Raw genomic sequence first — 18840 nt, forward strand, 5'->3', positions numbered from 1 at the left:
ACTGGGAAAAACATAACCTTAGAGTAAACGATGTATTGGGTGAGAAAATGGAGAGTGGTAGTGGAGGGGGAGGGGCTGGTACTGCTACGAGGGCGGTTCAAGTTTAAAATAGGGCTGCCAAGGCCATGCTGAGATGACATTGGAGCAGAGACACAGAGGAGTAAGGGAACCAGCCATGGGAGTACCAGGGGGAAAGTGTTCCAGACAGAGAGAACCGCCTGAGCAAAATCGCTGGCCTGCGCCTGGCGTGTTGGAGGAACAGTAAGGGGGCCGTGTGAGAGAGAGAGGAGGGGAGAGCAGGGAGGGGACCCAGCAGGTTGTGCAGGGCTTTGTGGGCCTTGGAGGGGATTTGGACTCTCCCCCCTCCATCCCCAGGGAGGTGGGAGCCTTGGAGGACTGTGGGCAAAGAAACCTGACTCAGGAGCTCAATGGCGCCCTCTGGCGACTGTGGCCGACCATGGCCAGGGTAACAGCTGGTCCAAGTTGGCGATGATGTGGCTGGACCTGGGTAGAGGTAGAAGAGGAGAGAAGTGTGCAGATCTGGGATAGGTTGTTTTTTAAAATATATATATTTTATTGATTTTTTACAGAGAGGAAGGGAGAGGGATAGAGAATTAGAAACATCGATGAGAGAGAAACATCTATCAGCCGCCTCCTGCACACCTCCTGCTGGGGATGTGCCCGCAACCAAGGTACATGCTCTTGACCAGAATCGAACCTGAGACCCTTCAGTCCGCAGGCCGGCACTGAGCCAAACCGGTTAGGGCTGGGATAGGTTTTTAATTGGTCACACCTGAATGTTTTTAGGCTGACCACCGAGAATGCTGGAGTTTCCATTTCCGGTGGGAGAAGCAACTTCGGAGGCAGTAAGAGGAAATGTAAGGACACACTGGGTTTGAGATGCTTCATCGGGTGGAGATGTGGAGGGGCAGCTGGGCCTCGAGTGTGGAGCTCAGGGGAGCCCCGGCTAGAGACAGGACTCAGCACAGATGAGGTTAGACCCACCCTCCACCCCCACCCCGACCCCTGCCGCCCAGGAACCAGCCCTGGGCAATGAGGAAAGAGAGGGCAAGGGAAGCTGGGCAAATGCAGGGTCCCAGGAAGAGGGGGGTGCCTGTGACACTGAGATTATAAGAAACGTATCCTTATCTTCGTCCAGGTTCCTGGCACCAAGCTCCTAAACACTGCCCCTTCCTGAGTGATGAGGGTGAGAGGGCCCTTCGTGTTTTGTTTTGTTTTAAATGAATGCTGCATTCTTTTAATGACTTTGGAGTTAGGGAGAAACATGAAAAAATTTGGAGAGAAACATGTGAGAGACACATTGATACCAGGGCCAGGGATCAAGCCTGCAACCGAGGTACATGCCCTTGACTGGAATAGAAACAGGGACTCTTCAGTCCACAGGCTAACGCTTTAACCTTTGAACCAAATGGGCTACGGCCCTTCGTGCTTTTAAAAAATATATTTTTTTATTGGTTTCAGGGAGAGGAAAGGAGATAGAAACATCAGTGATGAGAGAATCATTGATCAGCTGTCTCCTGCACGCCCCCTACAGGGAATTGAGCCTGCACCCCAGGCATGTGCCCTGACCAGGAATCAAACTGCGACCCCCTGGTTCACAGACCCATGTTCAACCTCTGAACCACACCAGCCAGGCCTTTGTGCTTTTTTTTTTTCTAAATATATTTTTATTGATTTCAGAGAGGAAGGGAGAGGAAGAGATAGAAACATCAATGATGAGAATCATTGATTGGCTGCCTCCTGCACACCCCCCACTGGGGACCGAGCCCACAACCCGGACATGTGCCTTGACCGAATCGAACCCGGGACCCTTCAGTCTGCAGGCTGACACTCTATCCACTGAGCCAAACCAGCTAGGGCCCTTTGTGCTTTTTATTTTTATTTTTTTAAAAATATATATTTTATTGATTTTTTACGGAGAGGAAGGGAGAGAGATAGAGAGCTAGAAACATCGATCAGCCGCCTCCTGCACATCTCCCACTGGGGAGATGTGCCCGCAACCCAGGCACATGCCTTTGACCGGAATCGAACCTGGGACCTTTCAGTCCACAGGCCGATGCTCTATCCACTGAGCCAAACCGGCTTCGGCCCTTTGTGCTTTTTAACTCACCCCTCCCACTACACCCGGGCTAGGCTAACGATGGGCTGGGAGGGGAAAACCAACTGTGGGTGGGAGGAAGCTCTTAGCCCCACCCCCGACCATGCCTGCATCAACTAGCAGATTTCATCAAGGTGCCGAAGTGATGGACTCTCCACAAAAACCCAAAACGGAGGGGCTCAGGGGCTTCCACGTGCCAGGATGATGGTGTGCCAGTTCCAGGGGACAGAAGCTCCTGTGCTGGGCCCTTCTGGACCTAGCCCTGTCTCTTCACCTGTCCTTTGCAATAAATGGGTAAGTAAAGCCTTTCCTGCGTTCTGGGAGCTCTCCTAGCAAATCCTCGAATGTGAGCAGGGGGTGGTGAGGACCCTGGTGGGTCCGAAGTACAGGAGGACGGGGCTTGGAGCCCGTTCAAGTGGTGGCGTCTGTGCTCATTCCGGGCCATTAGTGCCGGGACTGAATTGTTGGACACCCAGCTGGTGTCTGCAGAGAAATGGAGAATTGCTTGCTGTGGAAAATGCACACATTTGGTGTCAGAAGAGTTGTGAGCAGAGAAGATGTTGTAAAAATGGGTCATAGTTGTGCCCAAGGACCACACCTCCTGGCACCCGTGCCCTCGTGGAATCCCCGCCATTTGCATCATGGTTGTTGTCAACCCACAGAAAGCAGTAAATATGAAACTAAGTTGTTAGGCTCATTATAGAGTGGTAAATGGCCTACTGAAGGCTGCACCTGGAAGAAGGGGGGTGGAGGGGAGGGCAGGGACCTGGGATGGCAGTCCATAGCCCAAGCTCTTAGCCATACCACAAACCCCTTCCCCATCCCCCCATGAGGGCCTGGGGAGGGGCAGGCTGGAGGGCTGTTTGCTGACCCTCTTGGAGGGGGCTGACTGGACAGATATTCTGCCAGGGAGTGGGTAGTAATGCGGGGACACAGCCTGCATCGGTTACGTCTAGCACAGGCAGATCGCAGAGTTGAGCTCTCCAAATGCCCCCCACCCCGAACCCACACTTAGATGCTCCTTGAGAGGAGCCAACTTAAGCCCCGCAGCCTCCCAACACACACAGTGATTGCTTGGCAAAAATAATTTAATATTCCACTTAAGCAGTGCCTGGGGCCTGTTTGTCACTTGTCCCAAGTCCCTAGCCCAGCCCACCCAGGGCCCCAGGTGGGGAGTTAGAGGCCCAGACCCTGCCCAGGCCCACTGGGCACAGATTCCCCCACAGTGCCTTTCTCTGCACCCCCTCATTCCTGGAGAAGCTGGGCCACACAACCTCCCCAGAGCACAGCCCCACCCCTGCACCCCCACCCCCAGATCCTCGCTCCCATGCTGACATCCCACCCGTACACTGCAGCCTGTGCTAGGCCCTCAGTCGGGAGGACAGCAGAGACCTCAGCCTCGTCCTGGGGGTAATCAAGATGCAAAAGCTGCTGAGATCCGGCCAAGTGAGCAGGTTCAGGGAGCCAGGGAAGCAAGATCCGATTCACACAAATTCAGTTTATATGCTGAGTCCTCCGGGTAGAGGCCCCGGACCAGGCGGGCAGCAGCTCTAGGAGGAGGGCGAGCGCACCTGCTCCAGCCCATCCGCGTACTGGAAAGCCGGGCCCCTCTCATACTCGTACATGTCCAGGGCCACCTCGCAGCTCTCCCGCACCACGCGCTCGGGGTCGGCCACGTGGGCCCGCAGGGCAGCCAGGCAGGTGGGGCGGGCAATGGCTCCCAGGGCCTCCGCACACTCATGTCGCACCATGGCGCTCTCAGTCCTCTGGGCCAGGGCCGCAGCCAGCTGGGGCACAGCCGCCTCGTGCTGCAGCTGGCCTAGAACGTAGCCGATCTCATGGCGAAAGAGGGCGCTGCCACAGTGAAGGCCTGCGGGAGGGAGCAGAGGAATCACTGGCTGTGTAGTGCCGTCAGAGAAGCTGAGGACAAGCGGGGACATGGGGCTGGGCACCCAGGGGCAGAGACAAGTGATGACAGGAAGACATGAAGGATGCTGGAGCCAGGTTGTGGAGGCTCTACTCTGCTGACTGGGTGTGTGCCCTTAGGCAAGTCTCCTTGCCTCTAAGATTGCCCACCCACCTCTGAGCAGGAGTTAATTTGTGTAAAGCCCGTGGGGAAGTGCTGGGGCCAGGCCCAGGGTGCACATCCCTGGGACAAGTCACTCCATGTCACAGATGCAGCCACTAAGCCTCACCCGGGGGCCCCTCCTCACCCTCAGCCAGCGCCAGGGCAGCCTCCTCGCCACCGGCATCCCGAAGGGCGAACATGGCTCGGTATCGGTCGAACAGCGGCAGGGCTTCGTCCAGTAGCGCTTCCCGCAGCCGCCCCACATCCCGCTCCTTGGCCGGAGGGGCCGGATCCACAGAGAGGTAGGGCCCTGCTGCTGCTGGCTCCCCGCTGTGTTGCTGCAGCCACTCCAGCCGACAGACGGCCAGCTGGCACGTCTCAGCCACCTGCAGAGAAAGGTGGCAGGCGGCCCCTGGGGACACGGTGGTGGGCCTGTGGGCCCCCTTCCTATTCTCTGGGGGTAATTAGGGAGGAATAAGGGAGACAGGGCCAAGGAACAGCTCAATGTGGGGGTGACATCAGAACCAAGTGAGAGATGGAGTCAGGGGGAAGCAGCCAATGCAAAGGCCCCGAGGCAGGACCTGCCAGACCTGTCAGGGGAGAACTGAGGGGGAGCTAACCACAAAGGTGACCTGAATACAAGTGGTCAGAACAGACTATGGGCGTGTGGGCCACAGTGAGGACTTGTAATTTTATCCTACAGGTGATGAGTAGCCATGAGAGAGATGGACAATGGAGGCGCCAGAGAGGTGAGGCCAGCTCCACAGTGACTCATGGCCCAGGGCAGGGTGGGTTTGGATGGAAACGAAGTGTTCAGTTGTGCCCAGTTTGGGAGCAGCCTGCATCCATCCTGACTGCACCTCTCTCCAGAATTCCTAGTCAAGCAGTCACCATTGCAAACAGACCCGGGCCTGGGGCTGGTCCAGGCGAGGGCAGGGAGAGGGAGGGCCCGGCCGAGTTACCTCGACAACAGGGTCGGTGGAGTACTGCTTCAGGATGTCCAGAACTTCTGGGTCCCCGATGGCGCCCAAAGCCTCCCCTAAGAAGAGCAGGCAGAGAGCGTTCATGTCGATTAGTAGAAAGGACCTAGGCACCGCAGGGGAAGCGCACAACAGGCACTCAGAAACGTTTGTCCAGTGAATGACATGAATAGATGAAAAAGGGGCTGGCAATCTACAGCCCACCATCTGTTTTTTTGTTTTAATATATTTTATTGATTTTTTACAGAGAGGAAGGGAGAGGGACAGAGAGTTAGAAACATCGATCAGCCGCCTCCCGCACACCCCCCACTGGGGATGTGCCCATAACCAAGGTACATGCCCTTGACCGGAACTGAACCTGGGACCTTTTAGTCCGCAGGCCGACACTTCATCCACTGAGCCAAACCGGTTCTGGCCCACCATCTGTTTTTATATGCACATAGAATGGCTTTTATAGTTTAAGCATCGATGTGAAAAACATCCATCAGTTGCCTCATGCACATGCCCCAACTGGGGGTCAAAACTGCAACCTGGGCATGTGCCCTGGCCCGAACCCACGACCCTTTGGTACACAGGATGGTGCTCTAATCACTGAGAATACCAGCCAGGGCTAAAAAAAACCTTTTTTAATCAAAGGGATAATATTCCATGGCACATGAAAATTATATGAAATTCAAATCTCAGCATCCATGTGGTCCCACCCATCTGTTGACTCTGGTTTATGGTGGCTTTTATGCTACAAAAGTAGAACTGAGTTGTAGGACAGCCTGTCTGCCAGTGGGACTGAAAACACTTACTACCTGCCCTTTACAGAGACGTGCTGAGCCCTGGCTGGCACCGTGTATGAGTGAGAAGCAGAGGGTGCCCATGCCCTCCCCTCACCACTCACCTGCCTCGTGGCGCACCATGGGCTCCTGGTGGGTGTCACGCAGCACATCCACCAGCACAGGAATGGCGCGGCGGTCCTGCATCTGGCCCAAGCAGTAGGCCAGCTCGTGCTTGAGCAGGGCGGAGTCATCACTGAAGGCCCGGCTGATCCAGGCAATGGCATCTGGGCCACCAAGCCCTCTAAGTGTGAAGAGTGCCCGGAAGCGGGCCTGCAGGGGCTGCTGGGGGTCACCCAGTGTCTGCCCAATGGCCTCCACCTCCTGCTCCGTCACCATGGTGCACGCCTTTTTCCTTCCGAGGCTCCTCTCGGCACAAGAACCTTACCACAGAAAACCAGAAGGCCAGGTTAGAGGCGCCCTCCTGCTCAATGACTTGTTCATTTAGTTTAGAACCTGGCCACGTGGCTTCCGACCTGCTGTCCAGCCTGGATATCTCGGTGAAAGCCTGGCTCTGGCCCCACCTGCTTACTGTGTGGACCTCCCCAGGGTCTTTGGCCTGCATATCAGCAATTACCTCCGCGGGTCTGCTCTCCACACAGCAGCCAGAGATTGTGGTAGTTGGTCCCCAAGAGAGCTCCCCATGACCCCCACCTCTTGGTATCTGCCCAGTGTGGCCCCCTCCCACAATGAACAGGACTGACCTGTGTAAACAACAGGATATGGAAGAAATGAGTGTGACTTATGAGGGTAGGTCGTAAGAAACACTGTGTAACTTGTTACACAGCACAGGTGACTGATACAGAATCCTTTCCGCATATAAACCGAACTTGTGGCTCCCTTGCAAAACCCTCCTGTGGTGCCTTATTACTCCAAACTCCCTGGGAGTCCCCAAGGCCCTAGGTGCCCTTCCCACCCTCACTTCCTCCCTTCCCTTCACTCATTCCATTCCAAACAGGCCTCCTCGCGTTCCTCCAACACACCAGGCACATGCCTGCCCCAGGGCCTTTGCCCAAGCTGTTCTGCCCCTCGGGAACTCTTTCTGCAGTGCCCCGCTCTCTCACTTCCTGAGCCTCAAATGTCACCTCCTCAGAGAAGCCTCGCTGATCACAACCTCCCATGCTGCTCCTGTTTCTTCCCCCTTGTTCTGCTCTATCTTTCCTGGCAGCACTTACCACTAGTAGCTACCGAACTGCGAGTTTACTGGTTTAGCTGGCCGTGGCCCTTCTGACGCCTCACTAGACTAGGAGACTCTGAAAGCTCGCGTCTCTGGTCACTGCTGCACCCCAGCACACAGGGGGCCCTCAATGAGAACCACCCACAGTCACAGCAGCTGACATCCACAGAGCATGTGCATACGCCACTCTTCTACGCCCTTTGCAGTCAGGAGCCATGCAAGCCCCACCATAACCAGGTGAGGCAGGGACTGCGATGGTTGCCATGTTACAGGAGAGGAAGCAAGCACAGAGAGTTTAGTTAAAGGCTTGCTTAAAGCAATGTGAAAAGTTAGAAACCCAGGCGGTTGAGCTCTAAACCAGGCACTGTGTTGAATGGATGAAATAAGATGAAACGACACGGCTGAGGTTGGAAGGAGGGGAACGCTCTCCTGGAGGAAAGCGTAATAAACCTGACAAGCGGTGGCGGCGGCCCCCTGACCCCCGCGGCCCCTGCTCCCAGCAGCAGCAGCAGCAGCAGCAGCAGCAGAGCAGGTTCCACCAGGCTCCGCGAGGGCGAGGGCGGTGCAGCTGCTGGCGCGCAGGTGACCATCAGAGGGGGTGACTCCTGCGTGAGGGACAGTCAGAACCCACAGCCGCCAGGAGTGAGTGACTCCTGACGGGCCTTGGCGAGTATCTGTCGGATGAACTGCACATCCACTGCCTGCCAGGCCCGCACCGAAGCCATGTACACACGGACGCACCTGCCGTCCCTGCAAAAGGGCCGAAGGGGCCGGGACCTCGCGGTCGCAGCGCTTGAAGTTATGCTCCCAGCCCCCAGCACCGCGCGGGCGCCTCCCCGCCCCTCCCGGCCCCTCCCGCACGGCATCCCATCAGCAGCCTCTCCTCCAGCCGCAGGCACAGCCGCCGGAGCCGGTGCTGCTTCCAGGGGCCCGCACCGCCTCTGCGCCCGGGACAGGGAGGGGACACCCACCGCCGGGCCCGCGGCTCACCCCGGGGCCCATCGCTTCTCGGTGGGCAGGGGACCAGGTGTGGGCGTGGGGCTGCGGGAATCCGCTCACCCCTGGGAAGGCCTCAGACACAGACAGACAAGGTGAACGAGAAAGGGATGGAGGGAGAGGAGACCTGGATCCCCGAAACCCCTTCCCTCCTAGAGACCGCTCTGTACCAGCAATTCCCAGCAAAACGACTTCCGGGAACTCGGCTTCCCCCTCCGGAGGGGTCGCCCCACGCGGAATCCCGCGGGGCTGCGCGCCGGACCCCTTCGCTCGGAAGACTCCTAGGGACCCGATGCCTCCAGGTCTGTCTACGCGGGTCCCCCACGAACTGGTTCTCCCAGGACCCCGAGAAAGGAGTCGCCTGACATGGGCCCCCCAACACGCGCTGGGTCCCCAGCGAAGGGATCCTCGGAGACAGGGTCCCCAGAACCCGGTGGAAGAAAGAGCTCGCCGGCCTCCTCCGGAGGAGGTGCCTCGAACCGCCAGCCAATGAGTCCCAGAGCCGGGACCCCCGCCCCATGACGCGTCCTCCCCGCGCCCGCCCGCCCGCCAGGTCGGCCCCGCACCGTGCTCCCCGCCGCCGGATCGCCCAAACGAGCTCCAGAAACGCAGACCTCGCCGTCCGGTCTCCCCCGCAGCCGCCGCGGCCGCCTCACGGACCGCAATGCTGGCAGCGTGCTCTGGGGGCCGCCATCTTGCCGCCCACGTGACCGACGGACCGCACCACCGCCGCGCCGGAAGGGAGAGGACGCCGCCCAAGCTCCGCGGGAGAGGACGCCCGGAAGCGCGAGTGGGCCCCGGCGCCGTGGCTCACACTTCCACACCAGGCAGCACCCAAGCGTATTCCTCAGGGAAGGCGGAGCGCAACGCCACTCTGTCCCCGGAAGAGAGTCTTGGAGCCTCCTCACCAGACACAACTGAAAATGGTTTGTGCCGATTCAGCCGGGGGTGGGGCTGGGGGGCGGGGGGGGAAGAAGGGTTAGCGACAGAGCATGCGCAGCGTCCCGGAAGCGGGATCAAAGCTCTAGGGCGTGGCCAAGACTGAGAATTGAAGGATTTATTAAAAGACTAGAAGCCCGGTGCACGAATTCGGGCATGAGTGGGGTCCCTCGGCCTGGCCCGCGATCCCGAGGCCGGCTGGGGGGAGGGACTAGGGGAGATTAGCGGACTGGGAGAGATTGGCTGGCCGGGGGAAGTTGGCGCACTGACCACCAGGGGGCAGCTCCTCCCTTAGTGTTGCCCCCTGGTGGTCAGTGCTTGTCACAGCGACCCATCCACTGAATGGGTGGTAAGGGTTGCTTAGGCTTTTATATATATACACTGGAGGCCCGGTGCATGAAATTCGTGCACTGGGGTGTGGGGGGTTCCCTCAGCCCAGCCTGCCCCTCTCACAGTCCGGGAGTCCTCAGTGGATGTCCTACTGACAGCCACAGTCTGGCAGCAGAGGCTCTGAGCAGGCATCGTGTGTGTGTGTGTGTGTGTGTGTGTGTGTGTCTGTCTGTCTGCTGGGGCCTGCCCCCAGCCGCACCATGTAGGCTTGGAGCAGTTGCCGTGTGTGTGTGTGTGTGTGTGTGTGTGTCCATCCGTGTCCGCTGGGGGCCTGCCCCCAGCCACATTGGAGGCTCAGAGCAGGCTGTGCGTGTGTGTGTGTGTGTGTGTGTGTGTGTGTGTCTGTCTGTCTGTCTGCTGGGGGCCTGCCCCCAGCCACACCGTGGAGGCTTGTAGCAGGCACCCCTCTGTGTTGATCTCTCAGGCTCCTGGCCTCCACTGTGTGTTGTACTCTCCCTTGAGCTGTGGCCAGGGTGGGGTGCTGCCTGCAGGCTGCGCTTTCCTGCTCACGGATCTCCAGATCACCTCAGAGACCCGGGGGCAGGCCCTCTTGGGTGCTGCCTGCGGGCCGCACTTTCCTACTCTGGGATCGCCATGGCAACCCAGGAGCAGGCCCATCTGGGTGCTGCCTGCAGGCCGCACTTTTCTGCTCTGGGATCCCCACAGTGACCCAGGAGCAGGCCTTGCTGGGTGCTGCCAACAGGCCACACTTTCCTGCTCACCGATTGCTGGATCGCCACGGCGATCCAGGGCAGGCCCTGCTGGGTGCTGCCTATGGGCAGCACTTTCCTGCTCTCGGATCACCATGGGGTCCCGGCTGGCGGCGAGGCTTAGGCGGCACACGGGGGTCCAGGCTGGGGGCAGAGCTGAGGCGGCACACGGGTTCCAGCTGGGGGCAGGGCTTAGGTGGCACATGGGGGGGTCCCGGCTGGGGGCAGGGCTTAGGCAGCGTGATTGTGCCGCCTAAGTCCCGCCGCCCAGGGCTGCACACAGGGCCCGGATGGTAGCTCACACTGTTCCGCCCTGCCTGCAGTATGCAAATTAGCTGCCATCTTTGTTGGTGGCTAATTTGCATATCACACTGATTAGCTGATGGGAGGCGTATCGAAGGTACGGTCAATTACCATCTTTGTCTATTATTAGATAGGACTGGAGGCCCGATGCACGAAGATTCGTGCAAGAATGGGCCTGCCTTTCCCTGGCTGCTGGCACCGCCTTCGCTCCAGCCTGGAGCCGCCTTTCTGCCTTCGTTCCAGCTCAGAGCCACCTTTCCATCTTCCCACGCTGCCCAGAGGCGGTGCAGAACACCTGCATTGTAGCCATGGCGATGACACAAGCATCCCACTCTGCCCCCGGCCACTCAGCGCCTGTGTATGCAAATTAAACCGCCATCTTTGTTGGGTTAATTTGCATACTCCCGATTGGCTAGTGCGTCATGAAGGTACGGTCAATTTACGTTTTTCTCTTTTATTAGTATGGATAGATAGAAGATTTCATTTAACCCATGGGTGCTGCAGGCTTTACCCTTGAGAAGCCACTGGTCTTGTCATAATCTGGGATACACATACCCTGACTCAGATGTTAAGAAGATCGTTCAGGCCCTGGCAAGGTGGCTTGGTTAGTTGAAGTGTCCTCCCTACACCAAAAAAGGGGTGTGTACGGGAGGCAGACGATCCATGTCTCTCTCCCCCTTCCTCTCTCTCAAGCATATCATCTGGTGATGTTTTTTTTTTTTTTTTAGAAGAGGGTCATTCAGGCTCGTGTGTGAAAAAAACAGACAATGGGATTCTGGATTAATTTTGAAGGTGGAGAAAACAGGATTTGCAGGTGGATTGGATATGAAATTTAGGAGAGTCTTATTCTGTCAAGTATAAGTACAAGGATGTTGACTTGAGTACTGGGGAGACAGCACCATTAGCCTCCCCATCCCGTCCACCCACAGTCCTGTTGACTCTACCTCTGAAATAGAGTCTGAATCTAGTCACTTCACTCATCTTTACCACCCCATAACGGTCCAAGCCGCCACAGGCTGTCACTAGGATGCTGTTCACACAAGAAGAAGAGAGTTTTTAAGTGACTGTGTCAAACCAGTATGGTGGTTCCTCCAAAAGTTAACATAGAACTACCATAGGTCTATACCCAAGAGAAACGAAAGCAGGGACCCTAACAATTGTATACCCATGTTCATAGCAGCATTATTCACAGTGGCCTCAGGCCCTATTACCTATTAACCTCTATTATATTTTTTTGTTTCTGTGAATTTGACACCCCTAGGGACCTCATAAAGTGGAAACATACAATATTTGTCCTTTTGTGTCTGACTTATTTCACTGAGCATGTCCACAAGGTTCATCCACATGGTAACATTTGCCAGAATTCCTTTCCCTTTTCAAGGCTGAATAATATTGCATTGTACTGGATAGACCACATTTTGTTTATCTCTTCATCTATGGATAGACACAGGTTGTTCCCACCTTTTGGCTATTATGAATCATGCTTCGGTGGACATGGATATGCAAATACCTAGGAGTGTAACTATTGGGTCATAGGTAACTCTATGTTTAACTTTTTGAGAAACCGCCAGACTCTTTCACAGCAGCTACCAACAGTGCACAAAGGTTCCAGTTTGTCCACATTCTCACCAACACTTGTCATTTTCCAATTTTTGATAGCCATCCTAATAAGTGTGATTTTTTTGTTGAGATGCATAAAAAATTTGACATATTTATGGATAGGTATATAATAGAGCAAATATAGAAAATGGCAATTGGAGAAAATGGACTGTGGGCAAATGACAAGTCACTGTAAAATTCTTTCAACTTTTCTATGCATTTGGAAGTTTTCATAATAAACCTTTAGAAAAATTGGTGGGGGAGGAAGGAGGGCTACTTCTTTTTTCAGTGTTTGAACATTTCAAGCTTAAACATTTGAAATGTTTTAACTTTTGAATGCAAAACCTTTGCATCTACAGATCCATTTTGACGAATTTAAGAGAGCAGAGTTCTTTTTATTTTTGGCACATGTGCTGACAAATCGAGCACTACAGCAGTGTTTCTTAGGAAGTAAAAAGGCTCTTCTTGCTCTGAGTACCTCTTGGACGGTACACAGAATAGTGGGGTAATCCGAGGTGCCAGCCGCAGGCTCTCCGCGTGCCTCCTCGCCAGGCCTGGCAACATTGGGGAAATCAAGGACTTCCTGCTCACAGCCAGCCAGGCGCACGGAGGACAGAGCTGTCAAGACCAAGAAAAATAAGGATAATGTGAAGTTTAAAGTCTGATGCCGCAGATATCTTTCTGTCTTGGTCCACGCAAAGAGAAGGCAGAGAAACTGAAGCAGTCCCTGCCCCCAGGTTTGGTAGTGAAGGAGCTGAAATGAACCAGACACACAGATCTGAACTGTATTAAAATGTTAAAAATTCAAAACTTTTTAAATTTAAAAAATGAAAATGAACCACTTGTTGCAACATTATTTGAAATAGCAAAGAAAAGGGGATGGGCTGAGCAAAAATACTAACAGCCCAGCCTCTGCCTCCATGGGGTCCAGTCCTCTATCATCACTTACCTGAACCAGTGCAAGTACCCTCCACCCTAGATCCTGGGCGCCCCCCCCCCCTCCCCCGCGCTTCTCCTACAGTCTGTACCTTCCGCAGCAGCCACAATAGGGCGCCTGTGAGCACCCAAGTGAGGTCTCATCTCTGCTCTGTCCACAGCCCTCTAGGGCTCCTACCTCCTTTGGGGTACAAGCCCAAGTCCTCCCAGAGGCCCACAAGACCCTGCACTGCCTGCCCCTGTCCACTCTCTGCTCTCACCTCCCCCTTCTTTCTCCCTTGCTCCCTCTGCTCCAGCCACATGAACCTCCTGCTGTTCTTCCTTTGCACATGCTGTTCACTCCACCTGAAACATTTTCCCTCCAAATACTTCTGTTCACTCTCTCGCTGAAACGTTTGCTCCTTTGCTCAAATGTTACCTCCTCAGTGAAGCCTTCCCTGAACACTTTAATTCAAATCATAGCCTCATTCCCAGCATTCCTTTGTCCAGTTCCCTGCTTTATTTTCCTCCATGGCCTCTATATTTTACTATATGACTTTCTAATTATTTTGGTTACTATCTGTCTTCCCCACTAGAATATAATTACCATGAGAGCAGGGATTTGTGTCTGATCTGATGCAGTCTGGCTGGAAAATAAAAAATAGATTCCTGTTTTGTAGTGCTTGCCAGTTCCTTTGGTGGAAATAGTCCCACCGTGGTCCACTCATTAATTCCTGACGTTGAGTTTGGGGAGTCAATACACACGGCTCCGGCACATCACTAAGTGGACCACAGCAACTGTTACACACCTGGCACATAGCCGGTGCTGAGTAAGTATTTGAGGAAGGAATAAATGAATCATTCATCAATAGGGGGACTGATTAAATAGCTCTGGCCAGTGTGGCTCAGTTGGTTGGGAATCATCCCATGCACCGCAAGATTGCTAGTTCCATTTCGGTCAGGGCGCATGCCTGGGTGGCAGGCTCCATCCCTGGTAGGGGACATGCTTGAGGCAGCTGATCGATTTTTATCTCTCCCATCGATGTTTCTCTCTTTCTCCCCCTTCCTCTCTCTTTAAAAATCAATTTTAAAACCTTAAAAAAATAGCCTTGCTGGTGTTGTTCAGTGGTTGAACGTTGACCTATGAACCAGGAGGTCATGGTTTGATTCTCAGTCAAGGCACATGCCTGGGTTGTGGGCTCCTTCCCCAGTAGGGGCCATGCAGGAGGCAGCCAATCAGTGATTCTCTCTCATCATTGATGTTTCTATCTCTCCCTCTTCCTTCCTCTCTGAAATCAATAAAAATATTTTTTGACCCTAGCTGGTTTGGCTCAGTGGATAGAGTGTCACGTGGGCCTGTGGCCTGAAGGGTCCTGGGTTCAATTCCGGTCAATGGTACATGCCCGGGTTGCTGGCTTGGTCCCCAGTAGGGGGCGTGCAGGAGGCAGCCGATCAATGATTTTCTCTCATCATTGATGTTTCTATCTCTCCCTATCCCTTACTCTCTGAAATCAATAAAGATATATTTTTAAAAAAAGAAGAAAAGGGTGGGGACACACGTCCTGCCAAGAGCAAGAGAGAGCAGCTGAGTGATGTCCTTGCAGCCATGAAGAAAGCAGCAGCCAAGGAGGACTGAGCCCCATCCCTGTGTGTGTAATAAAACCTATTCAGAGAAAAAAAAGGATTGGCCCCGGCCAGTGTTGCTAAATGGTTAGAGCATTGGCCAGTGCACTGAAGGGTCTCGGATCCTATTCCTGGTCAAGGGCACGTACCCGGGTTGCAAGTTTGATCCCCAGCCCCAGTTGGGGCACATGCAGGAGGCAACCAGTTAATGTGTCTCACATCAATGTCTCTCTCTCTCCCCGTCTTTCCCTTCCACTCTCAAAAAAACAATAGGGAGGAGGAGACCAAGATGGCGGCGTAGGTAAACACCGGAGACCGCTGCCGCAAACAACCATTTCAAAAATACAACTAAAAGACGGAACGGACATCACCCAGAACCACAGGAAAGCTGGCTGAAGAGAGACTCTACAACTAGAAGGAAAGAGAACAGCAAACCGAGGCTCAGAGGCGGCGCAGTGAGGAAAATACAAAGGTACCGAGGTGCGCGCGCAAAGCGGGATGGTGGCTGAGGGCGCGGTTGTCGTTTTCGGTCGGGAGTGAGTCTCAGACTCTGGGCTCCAGATCCGGGCGAGTCTCTAGGGACCCAGACTCAAACTGGAGAAGCGGGATTATCCGGCATCAGTTGGAACCTGAGGGCAGCTTTCTCTCCGAAGTTTGCAGCGGCTGCCGGGGTTCTGAGAAGCAGAGCCTCTGGGAACGGGACTGAGAGCGGCCATAACTGCTCCCTCCGCCCGCCCTGTGGATCCCGCCCCGCCCAAACCCTGCGCACAACCATTTGCCGATCGCCTCAGGCAAAGGCTGGATTAGCGCCTCCCCAGAAGGCAGACGTTTTCCACACAGCTGTTTCCTGCAGCCAGTCGGCCTGGTGGTCAAATCCCTCTAGTGTTAACTACAACAATTAAGGCTTGGCTAGAACAAGACTGCGCACAAAGACCACAAGGGGGTGCACCAAGAAAGCATAAAAGATGCGGAGACAAAAAAACATGACAGAAATGGAGGATATGGAGCTAAGAATCGCAATTTTGAGGGCTTGCCATAAATTTGTGCAGAGCCTCATGAAAACTAATGAGACCCTCGATGCTACGATAAAGAAATTAGAAAGTAAGCATACACGGACTGAAATAAAGAATATTATACCCAATAGCAGACCAGAGGAGCACAAGAATCAAACCAAAGATTTGACAAAAAACACCCAACTGGAAAAGCAAAATGAAAAAAGAATCCGAAAGTGTGAAGATAGTGTAAGGAGCCTCTGGGACAGTTTCAAGCGTACCAACATCAGAATAATAGGGGTGCCAGAAGATGAAAGACAGCAAGATATTGAAAACCTATTTCAAGAAATAATGGCAGAAAACTTCCCCCACCTGGTAAAAGAAATGGACTTACAGGTCCAAGAAGCGCAGAGAACCCCAAACAAAAGGAATCCAAAGAGGACCACACCAAGACACATCATAATTAAAATGCCAAGAGCAAAAGACAAAGAGAGAATCTTAAAAGCAGCAAGAGAAAGAGACTCAATTACCTACAAGGGAATACCCATACGACTGTCAGCTGATTTCTCAACAGAAACTTTGCAGGCCAGAAGGGAATGGCAAGAAATATTCAAAGTGCTGAATACCAAGAACCTACAACCAAGACTACTTTATCCAGCAAAGCTATCATTCAGAACTGAAGGTCAGATAAAGAGCTTCACAGACAAGGAAAAGCTAAAGGAGTTCATCACCACTAAACCAGTATTATACGAAATACTGAAAGGTATCCTTTAAGAAGAGGAAGAAGAAAAAGGTAAAGATACAAATTGTGAACAACAAACATGCATCTATCAACAAGTGAATCTAAGAATCAAGTGAATAAATAATCTGATGTACAGAATGAACTGGTGATTATAATGAATCAGGGACATAGAAAGGGAATGGACTGACTATTTTTGGGGGGGTAAGGGGAATGGGAGATTCGGGAAGAGACTGGACAAAAATCGTGCACCTATGGATGAGGACAGTGGGTGGGGAGTGAGGGCGGAGGGTGGGGCGGGAACTGGAAGGAGGGGAGTTATCGGGGGGGGGGAGAGGAACAAATGTAATCTGAACAATAAAAATTTAATTAAAAAAAATAAAATAAAATAAATAAAAGCCTAAAAAAAAAAAAAAAACAATAGAAAAAAATATCCTCAGGTGAAGATTAACAAAAAAAATTTTTCATTAGCCCTGGCCAGGGAGCTTGGTTGCTCAGTTAGAGCATCATCCAGATACACCAAGGTTGTGGGTTCGATCCCTGGTCAGGGCACATTGTTTTACTTATTTATGAATGCATAAATAAGTAAAACAATAAACTGATGTTTCTCTCTGTCTCTCTCCTTTCCTGTCTCTCTCAAATCAATCAATCAATATTTTTAAATGAATAACGGATTCAATATGCCATTCTTAGCAGCAAAGTCACTTTGATGTGCCAACTACGGGTTTAAGACATTCAGTCATTCATGTCACAAATATTTATTGAGCACCTACTGTGTGGCAGGCACTGTCCCAGGCCTGGAGGACACAGAATGAAACATTGTCTCTGGCCTCATGAAGCTGCCATTCTGATTATTATTATTTTATTGTCTTCCTGTGCGTTCCAAAGTTGACCCCAGATGACTGACTCTGCAGCCCGTTTTGCCTGGCTGGCAAGTGCACCGTGTCGTCATGTTGTGTGGCTCAGGCTAATGTTCACACCAGTGTTGACACTGGAAAGCTACAGGGTCAGGAGTGCCGCTCTGAGGGAAGGAGATAGGCCCAGGGATGCAGGAAGCAGATACGGAAGCCACGCCCAAAGCACGGTCTGTGTCTGTCAGGGAACTTGGAACCTTGAGCCTGCGGACCTGTGAGAGCCTGATAGCAGGACAGAAACCTGCAGCTTCTCACACCCTCTGTTCTAGGCCCCTCTGCACTTGAGCAAGGCTGTGGAGGCCAGGAGTCCAAACTCGAGGTGCCCGCAGGGCCCTACTCCCTCTGAAGGCTCCAGAGAGGGTCCTTCCTGTCTCCTCCAGCTTTGGGTGATGGCTGGTCCTTGGCTGAAAATGCATCGCTCTAGTCTCTGCCTCGTCTCCTGTGGTGGTCTCCCTGTGTGTGTCCACATCTCCCTTTTCCTATAAGGACACCAGTCACTGGGTTGGGGCTCACCTTACTCCATGATCATCTCACCTTAACTTGGTTCCATCTGCAAAGACCCAGTTTCCAAATAAGGTCTCATTTCCAGGCCTCAGGGGTCAGGATGTGGACATGGCATTTTGGGGAACACAGTTGAAACCACCACACCTATAGTTCTGATCTCAGCGTGGGCATTCAGCCTGGCCCCCTGCCCCAGCCTGGGCAGAGTGAGAGACTTCCTCTGGGCTCGGGTCCCCTGTTGTCTCTCTGCACCCAGTGCAGAGCCAGGAACCATTGATTGAATGTTTACTGGGCTCTGTCACCCTTCTGGACTTCTAGTTTGTCAAAATGTTAACCTCTGCTAAATAAAGGGGTGGAATGAATAAGAATCAAATAATATTCTCCATGAGCAGGACCAGAGAGAGGACATAGTGTGGGTGGGAGATGAGCATAAAATTGAAAGTTGCCCAAGAAACTTAGTCAATGAGATAAATAATATTTTCATGCAATTTTTATCTTTTTTAAATTGACATCTTCCTGGTGGGTATGCTTAGTGGTTAGAGCATGAGCCTACACTCTGAAGGGTCTTGGGTTCAATTCCCAGTCAAGGGCACATACCTGGCTTACAGGTTCAATCCCCGGCCCCGGTTGGGGCACATGCAGAAGGCAACCAATTGATGTGTCTCTCTCATATAGATCTCTCTTTCTCTCTCTCCCCTTCCCTTCATCTCTTCCTCCTCCATCTCCTCCTCCTCCTCCATCTCCTCCTCCTCCTCCTCTACCCTCTCTCCCTCCCTCCCTCCCTCCCTTCCACTCTCTCTAAAACTCAATGGAGCCCAGCTGGCCGGCGTACCTCAGTGGTTGAGCATCTACTTAAGAACCCGGAGGTCACAGTTCCATTCCAGGTCAAGGCGAATGCCCAGGTTGTGGGCTCGATCCCCAGTGGGGGAGTGAAGAGGCAGCTGATCAACGATTCTCTCTCATCACTGATGTTTCTATCTCTTTCTCCCTCTTCCTTCCTGAACTCTAAAACCAATAAAAAATATTTTTTAAAAATTAACATTTATATTGA

At 53.2% G+C, this 18840-nt stretch overlaps 1 protein-coding gene and 1 long non-coding RNA gene across 4 annotated transcripts; one reads left to right on the plus strand and one right to left on the minus strand.

Moving 5' to 3' along the window:
• Positions 1 to 3435: 3435 nt before the first annotated feature.
• Positions 3436 to 9071, minus strand: DOHH (deoxyhypusine hydroxylase). Of its 3 annotated transcripts, none has more exons than XM_070415781.1 (5): positions 8779 to 9071; positions 6057 to 6374; positions 5150 to 5226; positions 4333 to 4573; positions 3436 to 3989 (listed from the first exon to the last, which is right to left on the minus strand). In XM_070415781.1, exons 2-5 carry the CDS (start codon positions 6328 to 6330, stop codon positions 3670 to 3672), a joined length of 912 nt encoding a protein of 303 aa, XP_070271882.1. In that variant the 5' UTR covers positions 6331 to 6374; positions 8779 to 9071; the 3' UTR covers positions 3436 to 3669. The 3 variants fall into 3 exon arrangements, with proteins under 3 accessions (XP_070271882.1, XP_070271880.1, XP_070271881.1); XM_070415779.1 differs by having other exon boundaries at positions 8731 to 9071; XM_070415780.1 differs by lacking the exon at positions 8779 to 9071 and adding an exon at positions 8335 to 8668.
• LOC139010824 (uncharacterized) lies at positions 8815 to 15471 on the plus strand. The gene is made up of 3 exons (XR_011471563.1): positions 8815 to 9090; positions 10637 to 10934; positions 14917 to 15471. It is a non-coding gene; the product is annotated as an uncharacterized lncRNA (long non-coding RNA).
• The last annotated feature ends 3369 nt before the right edge of the window (positions 15472 to 18840 follow it).

This window comes from Myotis yumanensis, unplaced genomic scaffold, assembly GCF_028538775.1.
Source record: "Myotis yumanensis isolate MYYU_CA2020_CCGP unplaced genomic scaffold, mMyoYum1.0.hap1 SCAF_5, whole genome shotgun sequence".
NCBI classification, from domain to species: domain Eukaryota; kingdom Metazoa; phylum Chordata; class Mammalia; order Chiroptera; family Vespertilionidae; genus Myotis; species Myotis yumanensis.

Excerpts from the sequence above, each read along its gene's own strand:
- DOHH (XM_070415781.1), bottom strand. The coding sequence starts at position 6,330 with ATGGTGACGGAGCAGGAGGTGGAGGCCATTGGGCAGACACTGGGTGAC. Across the intron at positions 4,574-5,149 it reads CCACCGACCCTGTTGTCGAG|GTGGCTGAGACGTGCCAGCT; the intron begins GTAACTCGGCCG and ends CTTTCTCTGCAG. Across the intron at positions 3,990-4,332 it reads TGCCCTGGCGCTGGCTGAGG|GCCTTCACTGTGGCAGCGCC; the intron begins GTGAGGAGGGGC and ends TCCCTCCCGCAG.